At 50.0% G+C, this 23,983-nt stretch overlaps 1 protein-coding gene across 4 annotated transcripts in view; it reads right to left on the reverse strand.

Moving 5' to 3' along the window:
• FAM135B (family with sequence similarity 135 member B) overlaps positions 1-23,983 on the reverse strand; it is a 282,823-nt gene that overhangs the window by 79,839 nt on the left and 179,001 nt on the right. For all 4 annotated transcript variants that reach the window (XM_019459771.2, XM_019459770.2, XM_019459768.2 and 1 more), the window contains exons 4-6: positions 18,595-18,734; positions 9,720-9,790; positions 4,805-4,978 (exon numbers count right to left, since the gene is read on the reverse strand). In XM_019459771.2, coding sequence (XP_019315316.2) covers positions 4,805-4,978; positions 9,720-9,790; positions 18,595-18,734 — 385 coding nt within the window. The remainder of the gene's footprint in view (positions 1-4,804; positions 4,979-9,719; positions 9,791-18,594; positions 18,735-23,983) is intronic.

The raw sequence follows: 23,983 nt of genomic DNA on the forward strand, positions 1-23,983 counted from the left end.
GCTCCAAGACCCCAGGACCAGAGGGACAGAAGGACGGGGGCTCCACCCGCTCTGTCTGAGTCCTGTGTCTGCTCCCTTCGGGGCACAGTCTGGGGTGAGCTCCTTCAACCCTTCCCCCCCCTGAGCCTCCATTTGTCCTGTAGAAGAGCGTGAGCATCACAGCTGCTCAAGGAATCTCCCTGGAAGGATCCAGTCCAAGCGACCCACATCCCTGCTTAACGCCCTGATGGGAAATAAAGTTAATATGATACTTTTAATTCACGTATTCAAACATGTATCCGGTGAGCGCCACAGGCCTGGCAGTGAGTCAGGTGGCAGGTGGCAAGACGACGGAGGCCCAGCCCCCTCTCTGTGAAGACATTTTGCATAGAGAGGGAGGTAGAGGGGATACCACGAAGGTGAACTCAGAACAGGGCGCACTGGAGAGCAGTTTATAAAGCGAACCAGGGGGGAGGAGGGATAGTCGAGGGGTCACCGGTAGAGCACGGCCCAGGGGTGAGGGGCCGCTATCCAGGCTGGTCTGTCCAGACTGGGAGCCCGGTGACAGTGCCCATAAGCTCCATGACATGGGGAGGGGACAGCTTTTATGCCGGGCAAGCTGACACCACCACCTTCACCGGGGCCTCTGAGGATTCTGTGAGACTGGCCCAACATGGCTTCAAGTGCAGCGTCAGGCAAACAGCAGTCATTCGATGAAGGTTCCAGCTGATGTCGATGACACCACAAATACAATAAAACCTTCCACGATCATTATTATCTTTATGTAGCCACCGCTGCTAATAACACACCCCTAATCGAACAGAATACAGTCATTACTCTGATTTGTTTACTGCGATTTTTTTTTAAATTTTTTGACAGAGAAACAGAGACAGAGTGTGAGCAGGGGAGGGGCAGAGACAGAGGGAGACACAGAATCCGAAACGGGTTCCAGGCTCCGAGCTGCCAGCACAGAGCCTGACGCGGGGCTCGAACTCATGAACCATGAGGTCATGACCTGAGCCGAAGTCGGACGCTTAACCGACTAAGCCAGAACTGCAATTTAAAGCAAGGGTGCAGTTTGGCTACAACTGGATCAAAGGAACATTGCAGGAAAACAGAGAACATGTGCATGAGCAGCGATGCTCACGGCATATTCGGGGGCAGACTGCAAGTTAGTGACTGGAATCACCAGCTATTTTCCTGAACTGTGGCCTTGACTGACTCTTCCAGAGGATCTGAATCCCCCCAGTGGAATCCACCTGCCCCATTTAAGGCTGAAACACTGGAGTCTCTTCTTGAGGGTGTTTCAGGAAAGGCGGAAGGTCTTTTGAGGTTAAATTTTAATTTCTCACCTGCTCCTTCCTGATTGGACTTGAGGAATGCTGGGAAACTCACTTTTCTGGAAAAACTAGAACTTGCCCCATTTGACAGGTGTTTCCCATCATTTTAAAGGGTTGCCTTTGTTCCCAGCCACTGTGAGGTAACTAATGGAAATCCTTCCTATAAAACCCAGAGAACAAAAGACAGTTCTATTTTAACTGCCATCCCTGGAGAAGCCAGGCTCTGACGCTGAATATCTATGTGCGCTCCATTCGATTTGCAAGGAGCTGTTTCCATCAGAAGGTTAAGTTTTCTACGAGGAGTTTCCAGGTCCCAAATCCTCGTTAGAGAGTATCAGGGCTCCCAGCGGCAGGAAGATGGCTTTTCACAGCCATCTTGGGCAACATGGACACTTAGCTCCTAGCTGGACCCTGGCTCTCGTCTCCACCCTGATATCGCTTCCAGCCCAGCCGACTCTGGCCGCAGGAGGGATCTTTACAAAACACAGGTCTTACTGGGTGATTCTTCTGCTCATGTCCTTCAATGCCCCCTTCTTAAACAATCAATGGATTTTCAATTCCTCAATGTGTCATTCGTTACACTGCTAAATGAGACCTTTATCCTTCCAAATTTATTTCTCTCTGTGCTAGACATGAGGCCGAGATCGGACCCCGAGATGTGCACATGGCGGGCGCTGCATAAATGTTAATCAACGGAACGCATGGCCAAGGGTTTACGTGTGCTATCTCATTTACCCCTTCTAATAACCTTCCCGCACAAACTGCAACAGAAACTCGGGGAGCTTAAGTCATGTGCTGGAGCTAACGCGCTCACTCAGCAGGGGGCTCAGAATAGATCCCTCTGACCCCAAAGCCAACAGTTCAACCCCACCCTCCATCACATTCCCACTCCCAGGATGGTTCCCTTGCTGAACTAGAGTTACTTACGTATGTTTCTGCCCTGCCAAACTCTAAGCCTCTTAAGGTCCCAGATCTGATCGGTTCATCCCAGAGCTTCCTGGCTTGGCCTCTCCAGAAATGGGTCAAGCTTAGGCCACCCACCACTAAGCAAGCACATGGTCACCATGTGCAGCATAGACGATGAACTTCATCTCACTGCACTCTGTTCATCTCTGCTGGATTAATATCACTGCCCATTTCGTAAGTGCCCTCCCTCCCTCCCTCCCTCCCTTCCTTCTCCTTCCTTATTATTCAATGTTGAAACAGATGTCTAGAGCAGTTACACATCACTCCGAGGACCCCCAGGAATTACCTGGTGGCTGCAGACAACAGGACAGGCCTGACTCCAGCTGAGGCACAACAGCTCAGTCTCAGGCCCCAGAACCACCTGCAGGGCACTCCTCTTTCCTACCCTGGGCCCAGGGCTGGGGGGCCCGGGGCGGGGGACGGGGGGGGGGGGGGGCGTGGCTATCACCTCATTTCCACCAGGTGACAGCCAGCCACTCATAGGACACCACCTCCCGCCATCAGCCCCGTGTCACTGACAGCAGACTGTGTCCTGAAGTCTGCATCAAGGCCACTTTTTGCCAAGCCTCAGAGCGAGCACACAGCCAGGGAATATCTCTGCAGGATCCTCATGCCCGCCCCCCCTTTCTGGATTCTATTTTTCCTGCAATTTCCCAAATTCAGGTCTGCTTTCCTTTGATTATACCTATGATTGCTGTTAATATTTTCTGCCAAACTCTGAGCAGCACTTGGCGTATAATAACACCATAAATGCAGACAAGGAAGTCTATCGCAACATCTCCTTAGCTGCCCCCGTGGGATATACTGTGCATACCCTAACACTGGTCCTGGGGCACAGCAGGCCCTCGATATAGCGATTGAGAAAGAACAATGAATATTCCCATGGTCTTCCTTACAGGGGTGTCTCCTTTTTCTTCAGAGACCAGTTTGGAGGAGCTCGACCCTAGATGGGCAGGAGAATGTCCACATTGCCAGTGGAGCGCTGGAGGCCAGGCACGGCACACGCACAGCCCATGATGCCAGCCCCCTCCACCCTCAGTGCCCTTGGCTCCTTTCATGGGCTCTGAGCTAACTCCCCAAGGGCTCTCCCTACGTCAAAACCCTACACTGCTCAAGGCCCAGCGTATGCAATGCACCCTTTCTTTCAGAAACCTTCTCACCATGCTCCTTAGCCCACTTAGTCTTTTTTTTTTTTAATTTTTTTTTTAACCTTTATTTATTTTTGAGACAGAGAGAGACAGAGCATGAATGGGGAAGGGTCAGAGAGAGAGGGAGACACAGAATCCGAAACAGGCTCCAGGCTCTGAGCGGTCAGCACAGAGCCCGATGCGGGGCTTGAACTCACGGACTGGCCCGTGAGATCATGACCTGAGCTGAAGTCGGACGCTTAACCGACTGAGCCACCCAGGCACCCCAGCCCACTTAGTTTTTATCTCTGGATGACACTTCTCAGTTTGGGGATTATGGTTGATTAGACATATATCCATCCTGTCCACCATTCAGATCAGTGTCTGAATTAGCCCCCACAGCAAGCAGAGCCTGGGGTGGGGCTCGGCTGAGGGGCACGGGGACTGGGTAAAGGCCTCCAGGAGCAGCATCTGCGGGCCCCGTCAGCCGGCCAGGATCCCGGCTCCTTTCCTAGTCACTGACCCCAGCAGGTGATCGGAGCCAAGCTCTTACCCAACCATCAGTGGGGACTGGAGTCTCATGCATATTAACCACCAGTAGTGAGAAGTTCTCCTTAAAAGGGGCACTGGAACGTTAGCTCCTTCCTGAGACTCCACATCACAAGATTCTATCCCTGACTGTCTCTTTGCACGCATGACCACCTCATGCCCACATGCACAGGCAAGGTTAGGAAGTGACCTGGTGCACAAAGCAGGCCATGCCAGGCACACGAGGAACATGCTCACTGTTTCCAGCTCTGTAGCCCCCTCTTGAGGATGCATTAAGCCTCGGTGCATCACAGGGCTTCACTGACAGAGTGAACACAGGGCCATATGGGTGGCCTTGCATTTGAACACATGGCAACCTGGGGAGGGGCGCAGAAAACAGAGTCCCTGTCCCGCGCCTAGCCACTACCCTTGTTTGAGAGCCACTAAGATCTGTGCATGGGACACGAGTGCTCCTGGTTTAGAGAGGAAGACTGTGCATCTCAGGGAAACGTGGTGACTTCTCAGATAAGGCACGGTTAGAAAAGGCAAAGCCAGGTGCAGGGCCCAGGTCCGATCCGAATCTAGTCTTGCCAGGTGTAATCCGTTGCTGGCAGATTCAGCCCCTTGGCTCCCTGCCCACGCGCCCTGGACTCCTGATGCCCTCTCTGTGCTGCCCACCGCCCACCTCTCCCCTGCCCCCGAGGGAGGCCCAGAGCCTAGACCCTCCTCCTGGGAGAAGCCCCTCTGGTCTGCGCCCATCAATCCCGGCCAGCCCGGCCCCCCTCAGCTGCGCCGTGGAAGGAGTATAACGAGAAATCCAGGGCGGCGCCCCACGCCTCCTCGTTCATGTTCGTAATTTCATACCTGATCAGGGGCTGCTGCAGAGCCACCAGGGCCGCGTGGATGGTCACCGAGATCACCGACAGGTGGAAATAGTCGAACATGACGGGGACCTGGTGGTGCAGGCCTCTCCGGGGGTGGAAGTGCAGGCCGAGCGTGCGGCTGCTAATCAGGGGTGCCCCCGCCACATCCCTCAGCCTGGAAGGCAAGCGAGTGAGCCCAGGTAAGTGATGGCAAGCTATCCCTGCTGTCACCCAGGCAGGTCTGCGTGATGGCCCCACCCCGGGCCAGCCACCACGCAGGAATCATCTGATCCGTCCCCTACAATCACCCTGTCTGGTTTGAAATCCCTGAGGCTCCGAGAAGGAAGAGAACTCAGGAGGCATCACACGGTTACTTCTCAGCAGCCCCGGGGCTCATGCTTTGCTGCCACTGATACCAAGCACCCCCTCCCCTGTCAGGCCAGTGACGGAAAGACGCTCAGACCCCTTTTCAGGGCTCACGTCAACCCTGAAGCCCTGGGCCTCCCTCCCACCCACGCTGCTCGTCTCCCTCCACCAACGTCCAACATAGCACTGCCTCGTGAGTCTGGGTTTTCTGCCAGAGTCCTACCTCTTATGGCCAGGAAATTCAACTAATTCATCCTTCTGTCTCAATACTTCGCATTGTATCTGGCAAACTGTAGACGTTGGCCAAATGTTTGCTTATGGAAAAGAAGAAGTGGCTGACCAAAGGAATAAATGAGTCCCAAAGCATAATGGCTGAATAGTCTGACGAGTTTCAAGAAGGATTCCTGTACCTTTGCTCTAGCATTCTGTCACTGGGGTGTGTCTGATTCCTAAGAGATGAATTGGCTGGAAGGCAAGGCCCAACAGAGCCATTGGTTATAAAAAAGGAGCTGATTCTTCTCTAAATAAAACTCTTCCAGTGCTAACCTCAAGTTCTGGAAGCCAATCACTCCGGCTCTCTAAGTCTCTCTGAAGCAGAGCACTTGGGAAGCATGGATGGGGCATCTTCCATGGGTAGAGCCCAGAGCTCAGAGAGTATTCGGAGGACAAAGTTCTCCTTCCTCCGTAGATGGAAATGAGACACAGGCAGAGGAAGGGAAGGGAGCGGACTCCCAAGACCCAGCTCAATGGGCTGGAATCCCCCTGGAATCCTGTCGCTTGGCTTGTGTGCAAATTGGCAAGTAAATCATTGCAGCCCAGGGTGACTCCATAAACAGACCACAAACAACAGCCTCCTCTCTTACCAGGCAGAAACCTGATGGGGATGGGGAAAGGGGGTACCTCCCGAGTCTCAGAAAGCCATTAATATTTACATTCACTTTAATTCGGACAATAATTTACTGAGGCCTTACAATGAATGGAATCCACTGCTTTTCCCCTTAATCCTTATGACCGTCATATGAGGTCTTTACTAGTATTATTCCATTTTCAGATAAGGAATCAAAGCCAGCATGGGTTAAGTGACTTGTTCCAAGTCACGAGACAAAACTGAAATGCTAGACCCACGTTCATCTGACCCCACAGTCCCTTCTGTGGTACTGGACTTCGTCACTTGGAATCCATTCAGACACAAGCTTGTGGGAATCACAGACATATTCTTAGGCTACAACAAGAGGAGGTGAAGCACACGTCGGGGAGCAAAGGTGTCAAAAATGTTAAAAGAATTTAAGCCACATCAATAGGAGTAAAGAACTCAGATTAAAGGAGGTGATAGCTGCTTTGTGTTCAATAATGGATAGAACCAATCAATGGAGATAAAACTCAGTTCGTGGGGGTCTCAATTTAGAAACGATGGAGGTCACCCTGAGCACTGAGTTCCTATAAAGGAACCAAAAAAGATCAAACACAAAACACAGAGAAAGAATCCTGATATTTAATTGGAGATGAAGAGATGACTTTATTGAAGAGTCTTGTTTATCTGATCTTAAAGGGTCATCCAGACTGAGAATTTTCCTAAGTGGTTGCAAGGATTAAAATCAAGGGCAACCGAAGAAAGGCACACAAAAAGGACTTGTTCCTTAAATAAAGAAGAATTTCCTCCTAGGCAGAACTGTCCAGGGACAGAAGGGGATCTGATGGGAAGGAGTGAGCTTCCCGTCCCTATGCAGGCATGTGCTCGTGGGCCTTTGCAAAGTAGCAAGTGCAAGTGTGAGAGGGCCGACTGGAGCAGGGTGATCTTGACTCTGGCCCTTCCAAATCCCTGATATTCAATGCCATACTTCCCTATTTGGTCTCCACTCGGGCCTACATGGTTCTAAAGAAGCCATCTGCCTGGGTCATGTTTCAAAGCCTAATGCGTGTCCCCAGGATGTGCTACAGACACTGCATCATCCTTAAACCCAATTTAGGAAAATGAAAAAATATGGCATTTTAAATTCTTCCCCAGTCCCTGGCTTCCTGTTCCCCTTAGCTAATCTTGTACTCCATGAAAACCCCCTGCTCTGATTGTTATTAAGTGCTCTGTATTACAGACAGGAAGTGACACGTGGAAGCCCGGCCCCACACGCATCTAGGAAGCCACAGAGAGGAAGAAGACATTGATTCGGCAGACCACACACTTGAGATACTGTCTCTCTTAATCTTCATAACAGACTTGTGAGACATGGGTTCTATAACAATGTCCATTTTATAAATGAGGCTGTTGAGATGTAGCAACAATTCAGGGATTCGACCAGCATCTCGTGGCGGCTGAGCACAGAGCCTGGGCTGCTGAATGTCCTACACTTTGGTCCCATCTCCATGAACTCCCATCTTGATGGCAAGATGGTCTCATCTCCTGGGTCTGCCATGACTTATCATTCAGACTGCCAGGCAGGCGGGATGGAGAATGACTTCTAGGCCGAGTATGGAATCATTTGCAGGGTTCTCTGACTGCTTGGAAATGTCTACCGTGGAGTAATGGATGAATGTCTTTGAGGAAGCAGGTACAGGAAGATAAGGCAGGGTGGGTTAAAGAAACGGGCGGATGATTGGAATCGCAGATGGTTGAGGGGGCATATGGGAACAGAGGCAGAGGCTTAACTTCTGAGTTTATAGGTTAGGAAGAAAGCCAGCTTCTTGCAGGGGCTCTAAGCTCAATATGGTGCTAGAAGAACAAATCCTGAGGAAAATAAGGTTTCCCAAGCGTCCACCATCTCACAAAGAGGTAAGAAGCAGTGATGAGGGAAGCAAGTGGCCTGAGGGCCTTGGGGGCCAGACAAGAATGAGGAATCTGTGATATTGAGCCCAGACACTATGGCAGGACCATGGACAGCTACCTCTGACAACCCAAACATTAGACATGACCATCCGCACATCAGCAGATGTCCATTCTCAATGCGCAGACACATCAGGTCACTGACATCTCAGAGGACCCCATGTGACTCAACTCCTCACATTATGGAAACTCTGTAATAACCAGACACATCTCAGGGATGGGACAGTCCTTGAGAAGGGGGAGAAAGTTCCAAAAGGGCGTCTGAACTCTGAAGGGATTGGGAGGTCGTTCTGACAGCATTAGACCATTGGCCACCTGGTTTTCTATTTTCCATAGGAGGATGTGATGCTTCTGCTGAAAAGGTTGTAGAGACCAGAAGTGCAGATTAGCTTGTGAAGAGTGGTCAGGATAATTCTCTGCGATTCTGCTAACAGAACAGAGGGAAAAGGAGTGTCTGCCCCATAACTATAAGCCTAGTGAGAGGGATCTTCAAGTGTGTTTGCCCTGTGTCCCCTACAATTGGGGGAACATAGGTCCTGGTACCTGAATCATCTTGCATATGTCCTCAGGGGAGAGGCTGAGGGTGGCTGGATTGGCCAAAGAAAGAGTGAGCAGGATTGCAGGGGGAGAGGGTTCCCCACCCCTGAGGGATTAAAGTGCCTTTGTTCATTTCCCAAGGACCAGATATGGGTTTTTTCAAGAAGAATATGCCAAAAGAACTTCCAGCAAGGAGTGAATGGCCCAGGCACAGGAGGCATCTACAACAAAGAACTACAGTGGGGGAGTGAGCAAGCTTGCCTAATTAGTGGGTATATCCCCAAAGAATGCATAGGGATACCCCAAGAGCAAAGGGCGCAGTGATTCAAACTCTACTGAGCCTTGCCTGCAATTGAACCTGTCCTATATGACCTCTGCTCCTCTGTAATCCCTTAACTCCTGACTGAGCGTGACCTTGTGAGACCCACACGCCCCTGCAGGGAAGAAGGCAGGAACAAAGAGGAGGCCTCCCACCGCCCTGCTCCTGCCCTGGGAGTTTCCTGACCTCAACAAGCCTGAAGCTGGGGGGTGGCAGAAGCAGGCAGGGGAGGGGGGCAGTGAAGAGGTCATAAACTGGATGAGAGGTTAGAGTTTTGGTAATACCCTCGAGTGGCCTTCCTGATACCTGAAACAGGGACCATTTATTTATGACCTGACGGAATCTACAGCTGACAGCCTGCCCAGAGTAGCAGGAGGGGGATGCCATGGATCAGGCTGAGAGGAAGCATTGTCCTTCAGGAAGGAGGAGCGTTGTCTCCTGCCCGTTGAATCGGCACGTTACAAGTCAACGGGTTTTCAATTTTCAGAGAGTTGAAGCACAGGAGCACATATTTGGGACAAAGACGTGGGATCCAGGCAGGCTCTCCTCTGATTCAGAAGGAGCCTTGAGGATTGCAGCCTCATAGGGTCATCAATCTGAAGACCTAATTAATACCGCACCGGAAACGAATGGAGGTGTCAGGTATGAGAAGGTGCCAGATACTAAAGGCAAGCAGTCAGGAGTTGTCTGTGCACCCAGCACTTGAGCTATCTGCCTGAAAGGCACGCAGTCTACAGTGACCGTGTAGACACTCCCAGCCCCACTGCTGGGAGCCAGGCATCTGGGAAATGTTCTGAGGTTCAAGGCCAGGAGGTGCCCCAGGGACGAGGAAGCGTTGGAGGAAGGAAACCAGGATTTGGAGACTTCAGGGACACTCACTGCTGTTCACTGTCTGTAAAGTGGAGATCCACCTTGAGCTGAAAATCGACTTCACTTAGTGCCTCTTCCACCTGCAAGAGAAACAAAGTGGAAGGGATTTAGCAGTCATACCTGGCCCAGATGAAAAATGTAGCTGGCCTAATTCCCAAAGTTTAGGAAAAGAACCTCACTGCAACGTTAATGTCATTTAGTCATAAAGCAGAATTCCCATGCAGAGTCCACAGAACTCTGGTTGGAGGGGAGATCTGTGAGCATTATGAGGAAATCAGAAGGAAGGGATTTATGGAGTCAAATGGGGGAAAAAGTCAATTTGCAAAAAAAAACGTTAGGCAAGTTTTCTATAGCACAGGCCTTTTGAGCACCTTAGTTCCCAAACAGATTTGATCTGGAATCCTTTTCGGCAGGAGGGAAGTGTTTGTAGCACCTGCTCTGGGAAAGGGGGCTGTGAACTTGCCCGGAAGAAGCCCCCTTTGGCTAGCGATGGGAAAATGCTGGAGGTGACATCATCTCTGCCCTCGGGCACCCTCGCCAGGTGGGCACTGCTGTCCATGTGTAAGCGGGGGATGCTGACACCCAGGAAAGTGGGGGTCATCCCCCAAGAGGGCTCAGCTTCATAAGAAAGCAGATTTCTTTTTTTTTTTTTTTTTTTTTTTTTTAAATTTTTTTTTCAACGTTTTTTATTTATTTTTGGGACAGAGAGAGACAGAGCATGAACGGGGGAGGGGCAGAGAGAGAGGGAGACACAGAATCGGAAACAGGCTCCAGGCTCCGAGCCATCAGCCCAGAGCCTGACGCGGGGCTCGAACTCACGGACCGCGAGATCGTGACCTGGCTGAAGTCGGACGCTTAACCGACTGCGCCACCCAGGCGCCCCAGATTTCTTTTTTTTCTTAAGCTTATTCGAGAGAGAGATGGAGAGGATCCCAAGCAGGCTCCGCACTGACAGATGTGGGGCTCGAACTCATGGAGCCAAAGACCAGAGTCAGATACTTAACTGACTGACCCACCTGGCCGCCCCCAGATCTTTCATTTTTGGCTTGAGGTCCATTTCATTCAACCGTTTACACTTCGAGACACGTTGGCATTTCCTGTCCTATCCACAGCTGCTTTCATTCTTCACTTTCCTATTTTCGTCAATTATCAAAGGAATCTATTTGTTCTACCTGTTGGCTTCTCACCTACATCTAAAAGATGGTACCCTCTGCTCCTCTTTTCCCACTTCCAACACCATCCCACCTTCAGGAAGGATGCCTGCTCAACACCAGATCCTTCCGCTGCCGCTGCTCAGCGGGGAAACCTAGGTGAGCACTGCACACTTGGGGCAGGGCATGAGTTCCTCCCCACACCCAGGCTGGACGGAGCCCTTCTACCCTGTAACCCACAAAACCCTGGTATCTAATTTCTATCTTGGCATTCAATGCTTCCTATTGTAATTGTTTCCGGTTCGTAACCGGGAAGCCCAGAACCCAAATTGTTTCTGTCTAGTCCTCGCCAAGCTGCAAGTTGCACCTTACAAATTGCAAACATTCAAAAATCAGGCAACCTCACATTTCTATTGCAAGTTTCCAGCTTCTGTTAAAAAAAAAAATCCCTGGATCCGGCAATGCAGGCCTGGCATTTGCAAACTTCACTTGGATCAGGCTCACGGTGTTCACTGACAATCCCCATCTGGCCTGTGGCTAAATCCCACCCCCCCACACACACACAGTGTCCACAGCAATCAGTCATCATTAAGGGAGAGAGTAGTCTCAATTCATTCTGGATCCCCAGCTCTAGGAATAGAGCCTGCCACATAGAAAGTATTCATGTGTCCTGAGGAATAAATAAAGCTCTTCTCCACCCCCTCTCCTGTTGGTTTTTGTTTCTTTGCAAAATGTCCTCATCCTTCAGGGATGGAAATCTCTTACCCAAAGGCATCTTTGGAAACACGTTCCTGGTTAAGCAGAACTCAGGCACAGACATATGGATGGAATTTATCTTTAGGTCCCCAGGGTTTTAAAATGTGTTGGAGGAAAAAAAAGCATTTAAAAGTTAACATTTTGCTGGATCCAAGTGCTATGAATAACTTCCTCTGCTAGCTTTGTTTTGCATAATCACAAACCTTGCTTCGTACACACAACCCAGGCAGCTGAGCCTCCTGCCGCCCGTTCCTCGGAAGTGGGACTGGCAAAGGAAACCCGCCTAACCTCCTCCCGAGCGTGCTGGCGAGAAAAACTCACTGTAAGCCCCAGTTTTAAACTTGCTGCAATTCCTTTGGAACTAGGAGCGGAATCCCGGGCCAGGGTTGAGCCTGGCTATGGGTTTACTGATGTCTCAATAAATCTTGAATTCCAAGATGCTCCAGGATAAAGTCACTGGCTTCTCTAACCATTCAATTAATCATTGGCAGTTGGCTGCCTGCCCCTCCCTCAAAATACACACCCTGGTACATGGGCACGTGTGGAAAGGTGCACACACCTGTGCACGTCTGTATGTGCACACGCACATGCCCAGCCACTGATGCATATCACTTGGTTTAAGACATCACCTCCCTTTAAGAGTCATTGTTTAGGGGCGCCTGGGTGGCTCAGGCTTCGGCTCAGGTCATGATCTCAGGGCTCATGAGTTCCAGCCCCTCACTGGGCTCGGTGCTGACAGCTCAGAGCCTGGAGCCTGCTTCGGATTCTGTGTCTCCCTCTCTCTCTGCCCCACCCCTGCTCACGCTCTCTCGCTCTCTCTCTCTCTCTCTTAAAAATAAATAAACATGAAAGAAAAGAGAGAGTCATTGTTGAGCAGCAGGAAGCAGCGTGGTGTAGCACTGAACATAAAACCAGTAGCCTAGTATCCGCAGAAGAGTTCCTATGCAGCAGCTGACTGCCCATTCTGTCTTCTCCAATGTGGATAAAACGGAGAATTCAAAACTATTGTCCCTCATTCACAAATGAGAACATTGAGGCTCCATGTAGGAGTGAATTCCCAGTTCAACCTCCCCAAGGTCAGCTGGCAGGTGAGTCCCACAGCCCAGATTCAGTCAAGGGTCCAAAGCTTCTTTGGCCTTGTTGTGCGATCCCCTCTGTGTTGTGGGTATGCCTTCCCTCCCTGGTTGCTTTCGACTCCGCTCATGATGCTGACTCTTCTCCATTCTTAGCTTCTCTCCTGAGCTGCATCACAGCCAGTGGGGGAGGAGGCAGCTTCGGACATCGAGCTACATGTGTGCAATTCTTGGCTGTAGCCTGCACCAATCAGCCCCTCTAAACTGGTTTTCTCAGCTGTAGATGAGGTTAAATATTACTTCCTCCTTAGAGAGCACTGCTATTGTGTGACTAAGAAAATACACCCAAAGGGCTTAACACAACATGTGAGCCAAGACCATTCTTTTTTATTATTATTTTTTGAGTGAGAGAAAGAGAGGGAGAGAGAGAGACAGTGTGCGTGGGGGGGAGGGGCAGAGAGAGAGGAAGAGAGAGAATCCCAAGCAAGCTTCAGGTTGTAGTGCAACTGACTCAATCCCACGAACCATGAGACCATGACTTGAGCCGAAACCAAACAACTGAGCCACTTGGGCGTCTCCAAAGACCATTCTTATAAACATTAGTTATTATTGTTATTTCCAAATTCCTATGGACCTGGCCACCAGAGGACCCTTCCTACACCAACTCCACATGGTGGGTCCACATGCTGGTCAGAAACCCAGGCTTTTGTGGTCAAACTGCCGGGGTTCAAATCTCCACTCTACCACTTTGGTAGGTGACTTTGGACAAATCACCTCTCTACATCGCTGTGTCCTCCTCCATAAAGCAAGTGTTGCAAAATATACCACAATACCGTAGCGATGGGCTGCTGAGACCTTCCAAGCAAAGCACTCAGTGCAACGCCCACCACACAACACACGTCGAATACATATAAGGTGGTATTAGTGTTAAGATCCTGTGGTTGTTACTATAACTCAGCCTGCATTTCTATCACTTCCCAAAAGTGATCTTCTCCCAGCTACCGTGGACCGCCAAGGGACCCCAAGCCCATTTTGTGGCCAAACCTTACGGTCAACTCCCACTGAACTTTCTTGACTATGCGATGTGCTGTATCCCCACACTTGAGCCCAGGTCCACAGGCCCTCGGCTAAAACATAGCTCCCTCTTTCCACACATCCTTACCGTTGCTGCCTCTGCTGTGGTGCTCCCCAACACCCACGTGGACCCTAGCAGTGCCTCCATGTCCTGGGGCTTTGGGCCCGACTTTCCGTACTTTTGCCAGATGGACCTTTCCAAATCCCAACTCTCCTCCTCCTGATTCCTGAGGGCGCCCCCCGCTTTCACAACAGGTAAACATAAGGTGTCCGGCAGGGCCTTCATGGTGCTAACTGCTGTGTCTTCAACTCTCCCGTCCACTCTCGCCCCTGCACCATCCTTCTGGAAATGATGCTTTCTTCCCCAGATGGGAGGTCTACTTCACTGCTTTTCCCCTGCCCTCTCCACCCTTGGTCTCAAGAGCTGTTCACAGCCTCCTGCAGAAATTTCACCCATTCCGTAACAATTCAACGCGTTTAATCAACCCCCTGCCCCCTCAAAAGAAAACCCTCTGCCTGACTCACTAGGTCTGTGATGGGCTCAAGAATCTGCATTTTGAACAAGTAATGCCAGGAGACCGTGATGTGGGTACAACAAGGAATTACGCTTTGAGAAATGCTTTTCTTTTTTAAGCCTATAAACACGCAGCCTTGTTGACAAAGACTTTTTGATGTAATCTGCCCCTCATCCTCCTCAGGGCACCAAGCATCTTGTGGTTAGTAACTATCCTTTTTGCTTTGGCTGCTGGGAAACTTGGTGCTGAATGTGCGAGCTTCCATTAGCAACGCCTAGTGCCACGTTCATGCATTTCGGTCTGTTACATTTAGCCCTATTTACATTTAGGCTTCCAGGCTTCCCCGCCCCCTTTTTGTGATTTTCCTTGACTCTGGCTCCGTCTGTTGTTATTGTTGTTTTTCCTTTTACTGTTCTATGCATTTTGTCAGCCTTTCCAAATCCTCTGAGGGATTACACGGTGTATATAAATTAAACAGCCACCCTACTTGGACACTCACTCTTTGCAACCGTCATGCAAACATCCCATCTTATGCCTTAAGCGGTGACTGCTTCTGTCCACGGCCATGTCTTGCACTGACCCGTGCCCTCCCAGGGTGGAAGGCATCTTCACATCTGCATTTCTCATAGCATGCGCAACGGTATGCTTGATGCATAGCCACCATATAAGTGTCTGTTGTTCACAATGATGGCTGTGCGCATGCCAGAACGTGAACTCTGGACCCCTGGCAATAAGCAGTGTTTTTGTCGTCCAAAGCAGACAGACACTCACTGGAAAAGAGCTAATGGAACCATTCTCGATATGAAACGTTTATGGACAGACCCAATTAATTTTAATTGTCACTGATCTGGATATAATGATTAACTGTAGCATTCTTTGCTGCTGTATGGATTACTCCAACACAAATTATTAGCTTGTAGCAATGAATGATTTGGTATAAAAAGGAAGCGATATATATTACAGCCACACAGACTCCCTGTTCAACCTCAGAACAGAGGTTTGTTACAACCTGACCTGAGCTAAACTTGGGTGTTGGGAAAGCCCACAAATGCTGGGGTGGGAGCGAGTGGTGGAATTCAGATGGAAGATGACTGAGACACCTGAACATTGTCCGAACCCAGCCTCCCAACGCAACTTCTGCCCAGAAGGCCTTTGAGGTCAACACAGCAAAGGATGATGGTCGACAAGAGATACAGTAACGTTCGCCCGCCAGAACCTGGGTGAGCGAAGTGTGAACACGCAGCCTACTTTGGGGTTCCTGAAAACTCAAAACAACCTCGGGGGTCTCTTCCGAAACTGGGTCCAGGAAGGAAGCTGATGATATACTCAAAATGAGGAAGCCATGCCGTTCAGCAAAGAGATGACTCACAAGGGTGCAGGGAGGGTTTATGGAAAGCCACGGATGATGGCCAGTGTGTCAGGACTGGTCACTGCAGGATGTCCTTGATGCCCTGGACCAAGAGAGGTGGGCCGAGCGAGTGGTTATCAGAACTGGAGGGAAAGCTCCATGGAGCGAGCCCCCTGACCTGAGCTGAGACCTTGAGTAAATGTTTCACAACCAATTCTCAGAAGGAAAACTAAAAACCCCGATGGGCAGCATTGCCGAGTTCTCTGGTATAAATCTTTCCATCACAACTGATTGCTGGCCACCAACGTGACATCACTGAGTGGGTGAACGGGGAGCTGGCAAAGCATGTGTACCTTTGGGTCACTCAAGCTAGCCCCAGCACACGAGCTAGCCCCAGAACAACAGCTAGCCCCAGCACGCCAGTGGACAAGCAGCCCTCTCTGGCCCAGTGGGAGCCTGGGGAATGTACTCTCTGGCCCCACTCCCCTCCCTTCCTCCAATCACTGCCAAGCTGAACCCAAACAGAACCCAAAAGAGGAGGATGCGGCTGAGTGGTGCATGCGGTCAGCCCCGGGGTCCAGAGCAGGTGGGGAGGGCAGAGGGCAGACGCTCCAGTAGTCAAACGGCACGCCCAGCTCGTGGAGGGTGGTTTTGGTCTTTTTGATTTCAATGACAGATAAATTGTTCGTGGGCACTGTGAGGGCATAAGGAAGAAGGGGACCAGGGTCACTGACGGCTAACAGACAACACTAGGGATACTCATTCCTGTTTGGAAGGAAGGAGGCCTCTCCTAAAAGGAGGAATTTCAAGTTCAGTTTGTTCACTACACCAACCAAGTCACCTGCTCGCATCTGCTGGGCAACTCGGACAGAGTCCCACGGCAGACGCTGGTGTTGCAAAGACAGACAGGAGACTCTGGCCCCGGAGAAGCTCACAGATGGGAAGACGGGGGACAAAATCTAAGACAAACACCGCGCCCTTCTGACGAAATCAATGGCTTGCCGTCACCCAAGCATAACCTCCCCCTTCCCTCCCGTCACCCACAGCGCTAAGGCTGCCTTCCCCCACCACCTCTCTAACTTCACCTCCTGCCCCTTCCCTCCACTCACTGCGCAAGGCGTCTCGGCCTTATGGTGTTAACTGGGACACACACTACCTCAGGGCCTTTGCCCTTGCTGTGCCCTCCTCCAGGGATGCTGTCTTCCCGAGCTCCTGGCATGCCTGGTTCCTGGGCACGTGGACCCCAGCTCAATGTAGGCTTTTCAGGGAGGCCTCTCCTGACTGTCCCTTGTCCTCAGGAAATAACCTCCACCCCGTGTGGAGGCTGTGCAGGAGCTGAGCGCTGGGCAACCGTGAAGAGAAGTCGTCTCCCGGAGTTGGACCTCCTCCACTTTGGGACCAGTGATGGCTTTGCAGGACCCCCAATGGGGTGCCAGGCCCCCCCTTCCTGCCCTTGCAAGTGCATCTCACCACAAGTGGGCTGGGCATGTTGCCACAGGAAGCTCAGGGATAGGAAGTCCGTGACTTATTTATTTGACTACACTGAAATGTACTGATCTGCCAGTAAAATATAAGTCCCGAGACACCAGGGGTATTTTCTTGGTCACTATTTTATCGTTAGCCCCTCATAGGTGCTCATCGGTGGTACTCAGTAAATCTTGCATGGATGGATGGATGGATGGAGGAAGGAAACATGAGCCACAGTTTTTCACCTGTAGCCACACAGTGGAACCTGGTCACTGCGTGGACCATAAGGACTTGGATGGAAAGGAGGGCCTGACAGGAGGAAGAGAGCACCTGGCCAGCAGGAGGCGCTCTGCACACCAAGTGGGGAATGTGAGTGGGGGGACCTGCTGCCAAAGGACCTTCCTAAAAGGGGAATATACTTCCATATCGTTAAAGGCATTCCAGCAGGAAACGAGCAGCTGGAGTGCGGCAATGGAAATCAGAGGCGGGACTGGGGAAGTGCACGTAATGCCTTAGACTCCGAATATTCCCTCGAAACGTGCTAACCTGAGGAATAGACGGTTTTCTTTTTTTTTTTTTTTTAAGGTTTATTTATTTTTGAGAGAGAGACAGACAGACAGACAGAGAGACAGAGCATGAGCAGGGGAGGGGCAGAGAGAGAGGGAAACAGAGAATCCAAAACAGGCTCCAGGCTCTGAGCTGTCAGCACAGAGCCTGACGAGGGGCTCCATCTCATGAGATCACAAGATCATGACCTGAGCCGAAGTCAGATGCTTAACCGACTGAGCTGCCCAGGTGTCCCAGAATAGAGATTTTACAATCAAGCTTCCAACAAACGGACTGAGACCCCCCAAGGTCAGTGGGCTTCACCTCATGCTGTTGCCCCTGCATGGAGTGCCCTTTCTATTTGTCCTAGTCTGAGGGACTCTTAGTTGGTGCATCTCAAAGCGAGCCCCTTGGTGGAAGCATCGATGCCTCCCACAGAGCTCATCTCTCCAGCCTCGGGGCGCCTTCGTTTATTTGTGCCTACAGCCAGCAGAGTGCACGTCACCTGCCAGGGTGCTGGCTTCTATACCTGTTCTCCTACTCGATTACCAAGCCCTCGAGGGCAGAGTTCCTGCCACTTTCTCCAGCTTTGTCCCTCATCCAAGGGCCCTGCCCAGAGCCCTGCACGGAGCAGACAGTCGGTGCCTGCTGACTGACTCCGTGACAGAATGCCTGCCCAAACAGATGAACAAACAGGCAAGGGAAGAAGGAATCAAAGCCTCAGTAAGTCGGTTAATGGAAACTGTGTGGGACATGGATGGAGAAAGTACATGAGTGAAAGAATGAGTACCGGAAAGAACAAATACATGCATGAGTTCTCTAAAGCCAGGAATCCCTGTCAGACTTTAGAGCAAATCCATAGCTTCTCCGTCACTTACCATCACCTGGGAATGGCGACAAAAGGCGGGAGGAGGGGACAGCACCTCGTGGCTGGCGGCAGATTCTACCACTTACCCTTTCTCCGTCTAAGAGCAGATGAGCTCGGAAGATCACGGCGTCATTGATGGGCACCTCTTCATTCCTGTATAAGATCTGAAAGATCCGGCTGTGCACGGCGTTCTCGTGGGCGCAGGCGGAGTGCAGGCTGTTGCCGTCTGCAAAACAAATCCCAGTAAGAGCCCGTGAGTTCCGGTGCCGTCCTACACCTGCAGGGTCCTCAGGGGTCAGTCCAGCCCAAAGAAAGTAATGGCCCCCAAACGCATTGCGATGTCCAAAGATTAAAATCACAGAAGGACTCCTGTCGAGTGAACTGGGCTGGCATCTCAGAAGAACCTGACTAATCCCTTACAAACCCTACGATCTCGTCGTGCAGTGCTCCGTGGCTGGAAATCAGTGGCTGCTAAATTCCTCACCTACTCACCTCTATGAAGCCTTCCGTAATCCTCCTCTCCTGAAATCAGGGAGGAAGAGAAGAACAGAGAAGATACGGACAGAAACTTCTTCCTCCTCCAAGAACTCCCCAGTGCCCCTAGAATCTCCCTCCTGAAAATGTTGTTCACATCATGTATGATATGGAGAACACTCTGTCTTGAGTTTTAGGTACGTGTGCTAATCCTCATTGTATTAGACATCAAGGTTTCAAAGGAACTTGTTTGACTCTGTGTCTTCCAAAGCATTCCAAAGAAACTCCAATTCCTAAGCACTGTCTGCAAATCAAACTCAAGTTCAGGAAGACTCACCTGTCTGATGATGACAGGAGACTTTACTGCACGCACCGGCCAGAGTTATGGAAAGCAAGTGGGTGAACTTCTCAGAACCACTTAACACATAAACTGCACACCAGGGACAATATCAAAATATTCTCAAATAAGTAACGCTAATATTTACATCAAACAAAGCAATGATTACCTGTTCATAATAATGACAAACCACGTGGCACTTTATAGCTTCCAACAAGCTTTCACGTTTGCTACTCTTCCCTAATCCTCGTAGGAACTTGCTAGAGAAGATTTTACTACGGATGGAGAGACCGTGGCTCAAAGGAAAAGAGGCAGGCATCTTGGTGTCTGCCATGTGACGAGGTATTGCTTGGATTTATCCTCACACCCATCTGTTTAGCAACCAAGGAAAGAAGTCTCGGGTGAATGAATAAAATGCACCTGTCTCCTAGCCAAAGGCAGGTCCTCTATAAATCACTACAGAAAAAAATAAATAGCATGTTTGGAAAGAGAGCCCAGAAGATAAGAAGAAAATCAGTGCAACCAGCAGAGAAAAACAGCTCAACTGCCTTGTGCATTGTCCTCAGATGGCCTGAAGAGTCTTCTGGAAACAGGGACAAAGGGTCACTGCCCGCCCACACCAGGGCACAGTGACACACAAACCAAGACCTGTCTTGTAGCTTCAGAGGAAGGAACAAAAACACGTAAAACCCCAGGTCATTACCAAGACTGCTCAGATGTGCCTGCTCTAATTTGCACTTCGTCATGAAGGAAATAAAATTACTGGGCTAATGCAGCCCTATTTAGACCCGTTGGATTCAAATTGATGCGGCCTTTAAATAGAAGTGATCCTTGTGTGCAAATGCCTGTTTTTATTTGCTACACCAGCCCTTTCTCTATCACTGTCAAGGCCTAGTTGATCTATCAGCCGGCCCGACAGCACAGCAGAGGATGGATGGGGTAAAGACTCTGAAGGTCAGAGCAGCACTGAGGCGTCCAGTACCAGGAGGGACAGCCAGCAAAACAGTTCAATCACCCAGCCTTCTTGGGCAGGTGACATCACCCCTTGTAACAGCAGCTTTCCATGTGAAAAACGGGCATATCCACCCTGACCTGGGATCCATATAGACATAAAGAGCATAAAATAAATCGAGATCCTAAGACCAGGCACATACTGGGTGTGCAATACGCAGTAAGATGACACTTTGTGCTCAGAGAAAGGTCTGGGCGCTTTCTGTCGAAGACAATTCCACTGGTCACATTTCTATGAGAAATTAAACTTCTCTGATTTTTGAGCAGACTGTCAATCTAGACCACAAGACTCAATGGTATCTAGAGGTCACCAAATCCCAAACGACCCCATTAAGCCCAGGATGAGGCATTTCTTATGCCTGATGGGACTTCCTGTGTCATCTTCTCGTTACTATCAAGTAGGACATCAACAGGTGTCTCCTTGCAAGGGAAGGCTCGCCGATCACGGACACCATTTGGGATTGTGGGCACCAGTGATACGGTGCTTGCCTCCTCCCCTCAGTAAGGACAACCCACACTTGGACACCTTACCCATCATCTTGGCTCCCTCCTCCTGCACTCTGAAGGAAATGCTACTTTCTTCTCCTCCGCAAGGCCTCTTCCTAGAATTTCTAGGACTGGCTCTCCAGCTTATTTTATGCAGCCCCCGTGGGCAGACGGAAGGTTCTTGTTCCAGCTCCCCCTCCTTCTACGCACCCAGAGATCCCAGGCACTGGCCGCCCAGAGATGAAGAAAATGTGTGTTCTCTCCACCCTCAAAGACCCTGGGATACTTTGGGAGGCTGCCCTCTCCTGGCTGGGGAGTAAAGAGCCACATCTCTCTTTAGAATGTTTTTACTTGTCGGGTGAGCAGATTCTACTCAAGTGACCCAGTGAGAAGGCGGAGATTAGGTCTCCCCAAATATCTGTCTGCTGTTGTGCGTGGCAGTGTCGGTACCATGCATAAGGATCTGAAAGGACAGTTAGAACTTCAAGAGGAAACAAGGTAGACGCCTGGGTGGCTCAGAAGATTGAGCGTCCGTCTCTTGATCTCAGCTCTGGTCTTGATCTCAGGGTCGTGAGTTCAAGTCCCATGTCAGGCTCTCTGCACTGAGCGTGGAGTGTGCTTAAAAAAAAAAAAAAAAGGAAATAAGGAAGTGGAAATAGGCAGAGGAAAGAAGGTAGGAGGAGGAAGAAAAAGGAACGGAAAGGAAAAGGAGAGGAGAAGAGCAGGGAAAAGAGAATAGCGCAGAGGCAGAGGAACTCCTTAATGGCGCCCACTGTTCAAGGGATGAGTTTCAAACAGCTCAATCTGGAGTTTCAGGCCAGAAGGCCAGAGTAAAAAGACTTTTAGTTTCTCATGGGGCTTTTCCCCCACAAAAATGAGTGATATCAACAATCTGCATTTCGGCAGTGTCTCCGAATGTCTATAGCTCGAATGATGACCTTACCTCTGCTGGGCGCCCCCGCCCGCCCCAGGGCCTCCGTGAGTGCAGATTACAGAGTATAGGTGCTGTTCATCACATGTGTACCCGGTGCCCCAGAATCCAGGCCTGCAGCCCTCTGGTGGCACATTTACTTGTGCAAGGAACCCCACCCCAATTCCAAGAACATGGCCATGGTTCTGCCTGCACAGCAGAGCCGCCCAGAGAACCAAGTGTGTGCTAAATGGTCAAAACTCCGGGAGATTCTCTTCCAACCCTCCAGGCCTGAGGACAGCCAGGGGAGGCTTGGGCTGTTGGCAGATGAAGATGCTGAGAAGCTACCAGCGAATGTCTTCAAACCCAGGCCACATTCACACGTGAGAATCCTCTAACAGGTGGAGTAAGAGCGACTCAAAGTCAAGACCTCAGCTTTCTTATCCCGTTCTAAAGAACGGGACATCCGCAGTAAGGCAGACTTGCTTTCTAAACTTGCCCCACCATTTTCTCACCATTGGCCTTGGGCGGGCCATGAAATCGGAGTGCAAATAAGGCAAGAATCATGCCCTGCCTGATTTCCATAGTGAATCTAAGACTCAGAAGAGATGAGAAATAAAGGGGTATGTTTAACTATAAAATTCCCCAAACCCAGCCAGACTCCCTAGTAAGATAAAGATGATAATGATGATGATCTTTATGCTAGGTGATTTTCTGGCTATTTCCAGGAACAGGAAGGACAGAAGGTTACCTTGAAGCCAAACGTTATTATTTTTTTTTTCTACCAGTTTCAAAGAATAGGCAGAAAAGAAAAACACCTTGAAGCAGGTGTTCACTGTTTCTCTAGAGAATGACCAGAGCAAAGTCCCATATCGTCTAAGTGTTTTATGGCTGCTAGGGCCGGGGAACACTCATTGCCAAGTTAGAGAGGTAGGACATGACCTTCTGTGACTCCATCAAAGCTGCTTCTTTTCTTGGAGACTCTATCCCCAAATAAAACAATCCACACAGGGAGAGAAGAATCCCCTGGGAGCAAACAGCCAAGGTGTTGATGACTTTTTCTGAAGTATGGAAGTGGGGAGACCCACCAGATTAGGACAGACTTGCCCCAACCAAAGAGGTGTCAACATCCTGTATGGATAAGGCAAGGAATACTGTTTCCTGGAAATAAAAGTAGCTTGAGGAAAGCGGGAGCCCAGGATGATGGCTCTGGATGTTCACAATGGCTCAAGGGTTCACGAGTAGAAGGCTGGTTTGGTTATATCACGAGCCGGAAAGTTCTGTGCATCCATCCAACCTGGCACAAAGGTTGTGCTTTGAATAGCAATGACTGAACATATAAATGTCACCTGAGAAGTAATAACCTGAAGTCCTGAGGCAGGGCCCCCAAGTCCTATGCAGATGGTTGAACAAGCAAGCTAATGGTTGAGGCCACGAGCTTCTTGGAGTTCTAAAGAACCACCTTCAACAGAACATCCATTTGGCCATGAAAAGCCCTAGTAGCCTGAGAAGGATAAGACCCAGTTCTTTCCAACCTGGCTTTCAAAAAAGGAGCCCATTTTGGGGTGCGTGGGAGGCTCGGTCGGTTAAGTGTCTGACTTCGGCTCAGGTCATGATCTCACAGCTCATGAGTTTGTGCCCCACAATTGGGCTCTGTGTTGTCAGCTTGGAGCCTGGGTCTGCCTCTCTCTCTGCCCCTCCCCTGATTACTCTCTGTCTGTCTCTCTCAAAAAATAAATAAACATTTAAAAAAATTTTCTTAAAAAGGATCCCACTTCATTTTATAAGCCCAGGTCTTCTCAGCCCCCGTGAGATGAGGGAAGCAGGTTAGCATTTTGCTAACAGGGCACTTAGATAAAAAAAGCACTTTGGTGAGATATCTGCAGAGATGTGAACGGACTTGTACCTTCAATTTTTGAAGCACATCATATTGTCATTTGTATATCTATTTGAAAAAACTAAAAACATTTTTTTGTTTTATTTTATTGATTTTTTAATATAATTTATTGTCAGGTTGGCTAACCGCAGCGTATACAGTGTGCTCTTAGTTTGGGGGGTAGATTCCCATGATTCATCGCTTACCTACAACACCATGTTTATTTATTTGAGAGAGAAAGAGACAACAGGGGAGGGGCAAAGAGAGAAAGAGAGAGAATCCCAAGCAGGCTCCATGCTGTCAGCACAGAGCCCAAAGCAGGGCTCGATTTCATGAACCGTGACATCATGACCTGAGCTGAATCCAGAGTCGGATGCTTAA

The sequence above is a fragment of the Panthera pardus genome, unplaced genomic scaffold (genome assembly GCF_024362965.1).
Source record: "Panthera pardus isolate Hobbes unplaced genomic scaffold, ASM2436296v1 HiC_scaffold_7, whole genome shotgun sequence".
Lineage (NCBI taxonomy): Eukaryota > Metazoa > Chordata > Mammalia > Carnivora > Felidae > Panthera > Panthera pardus.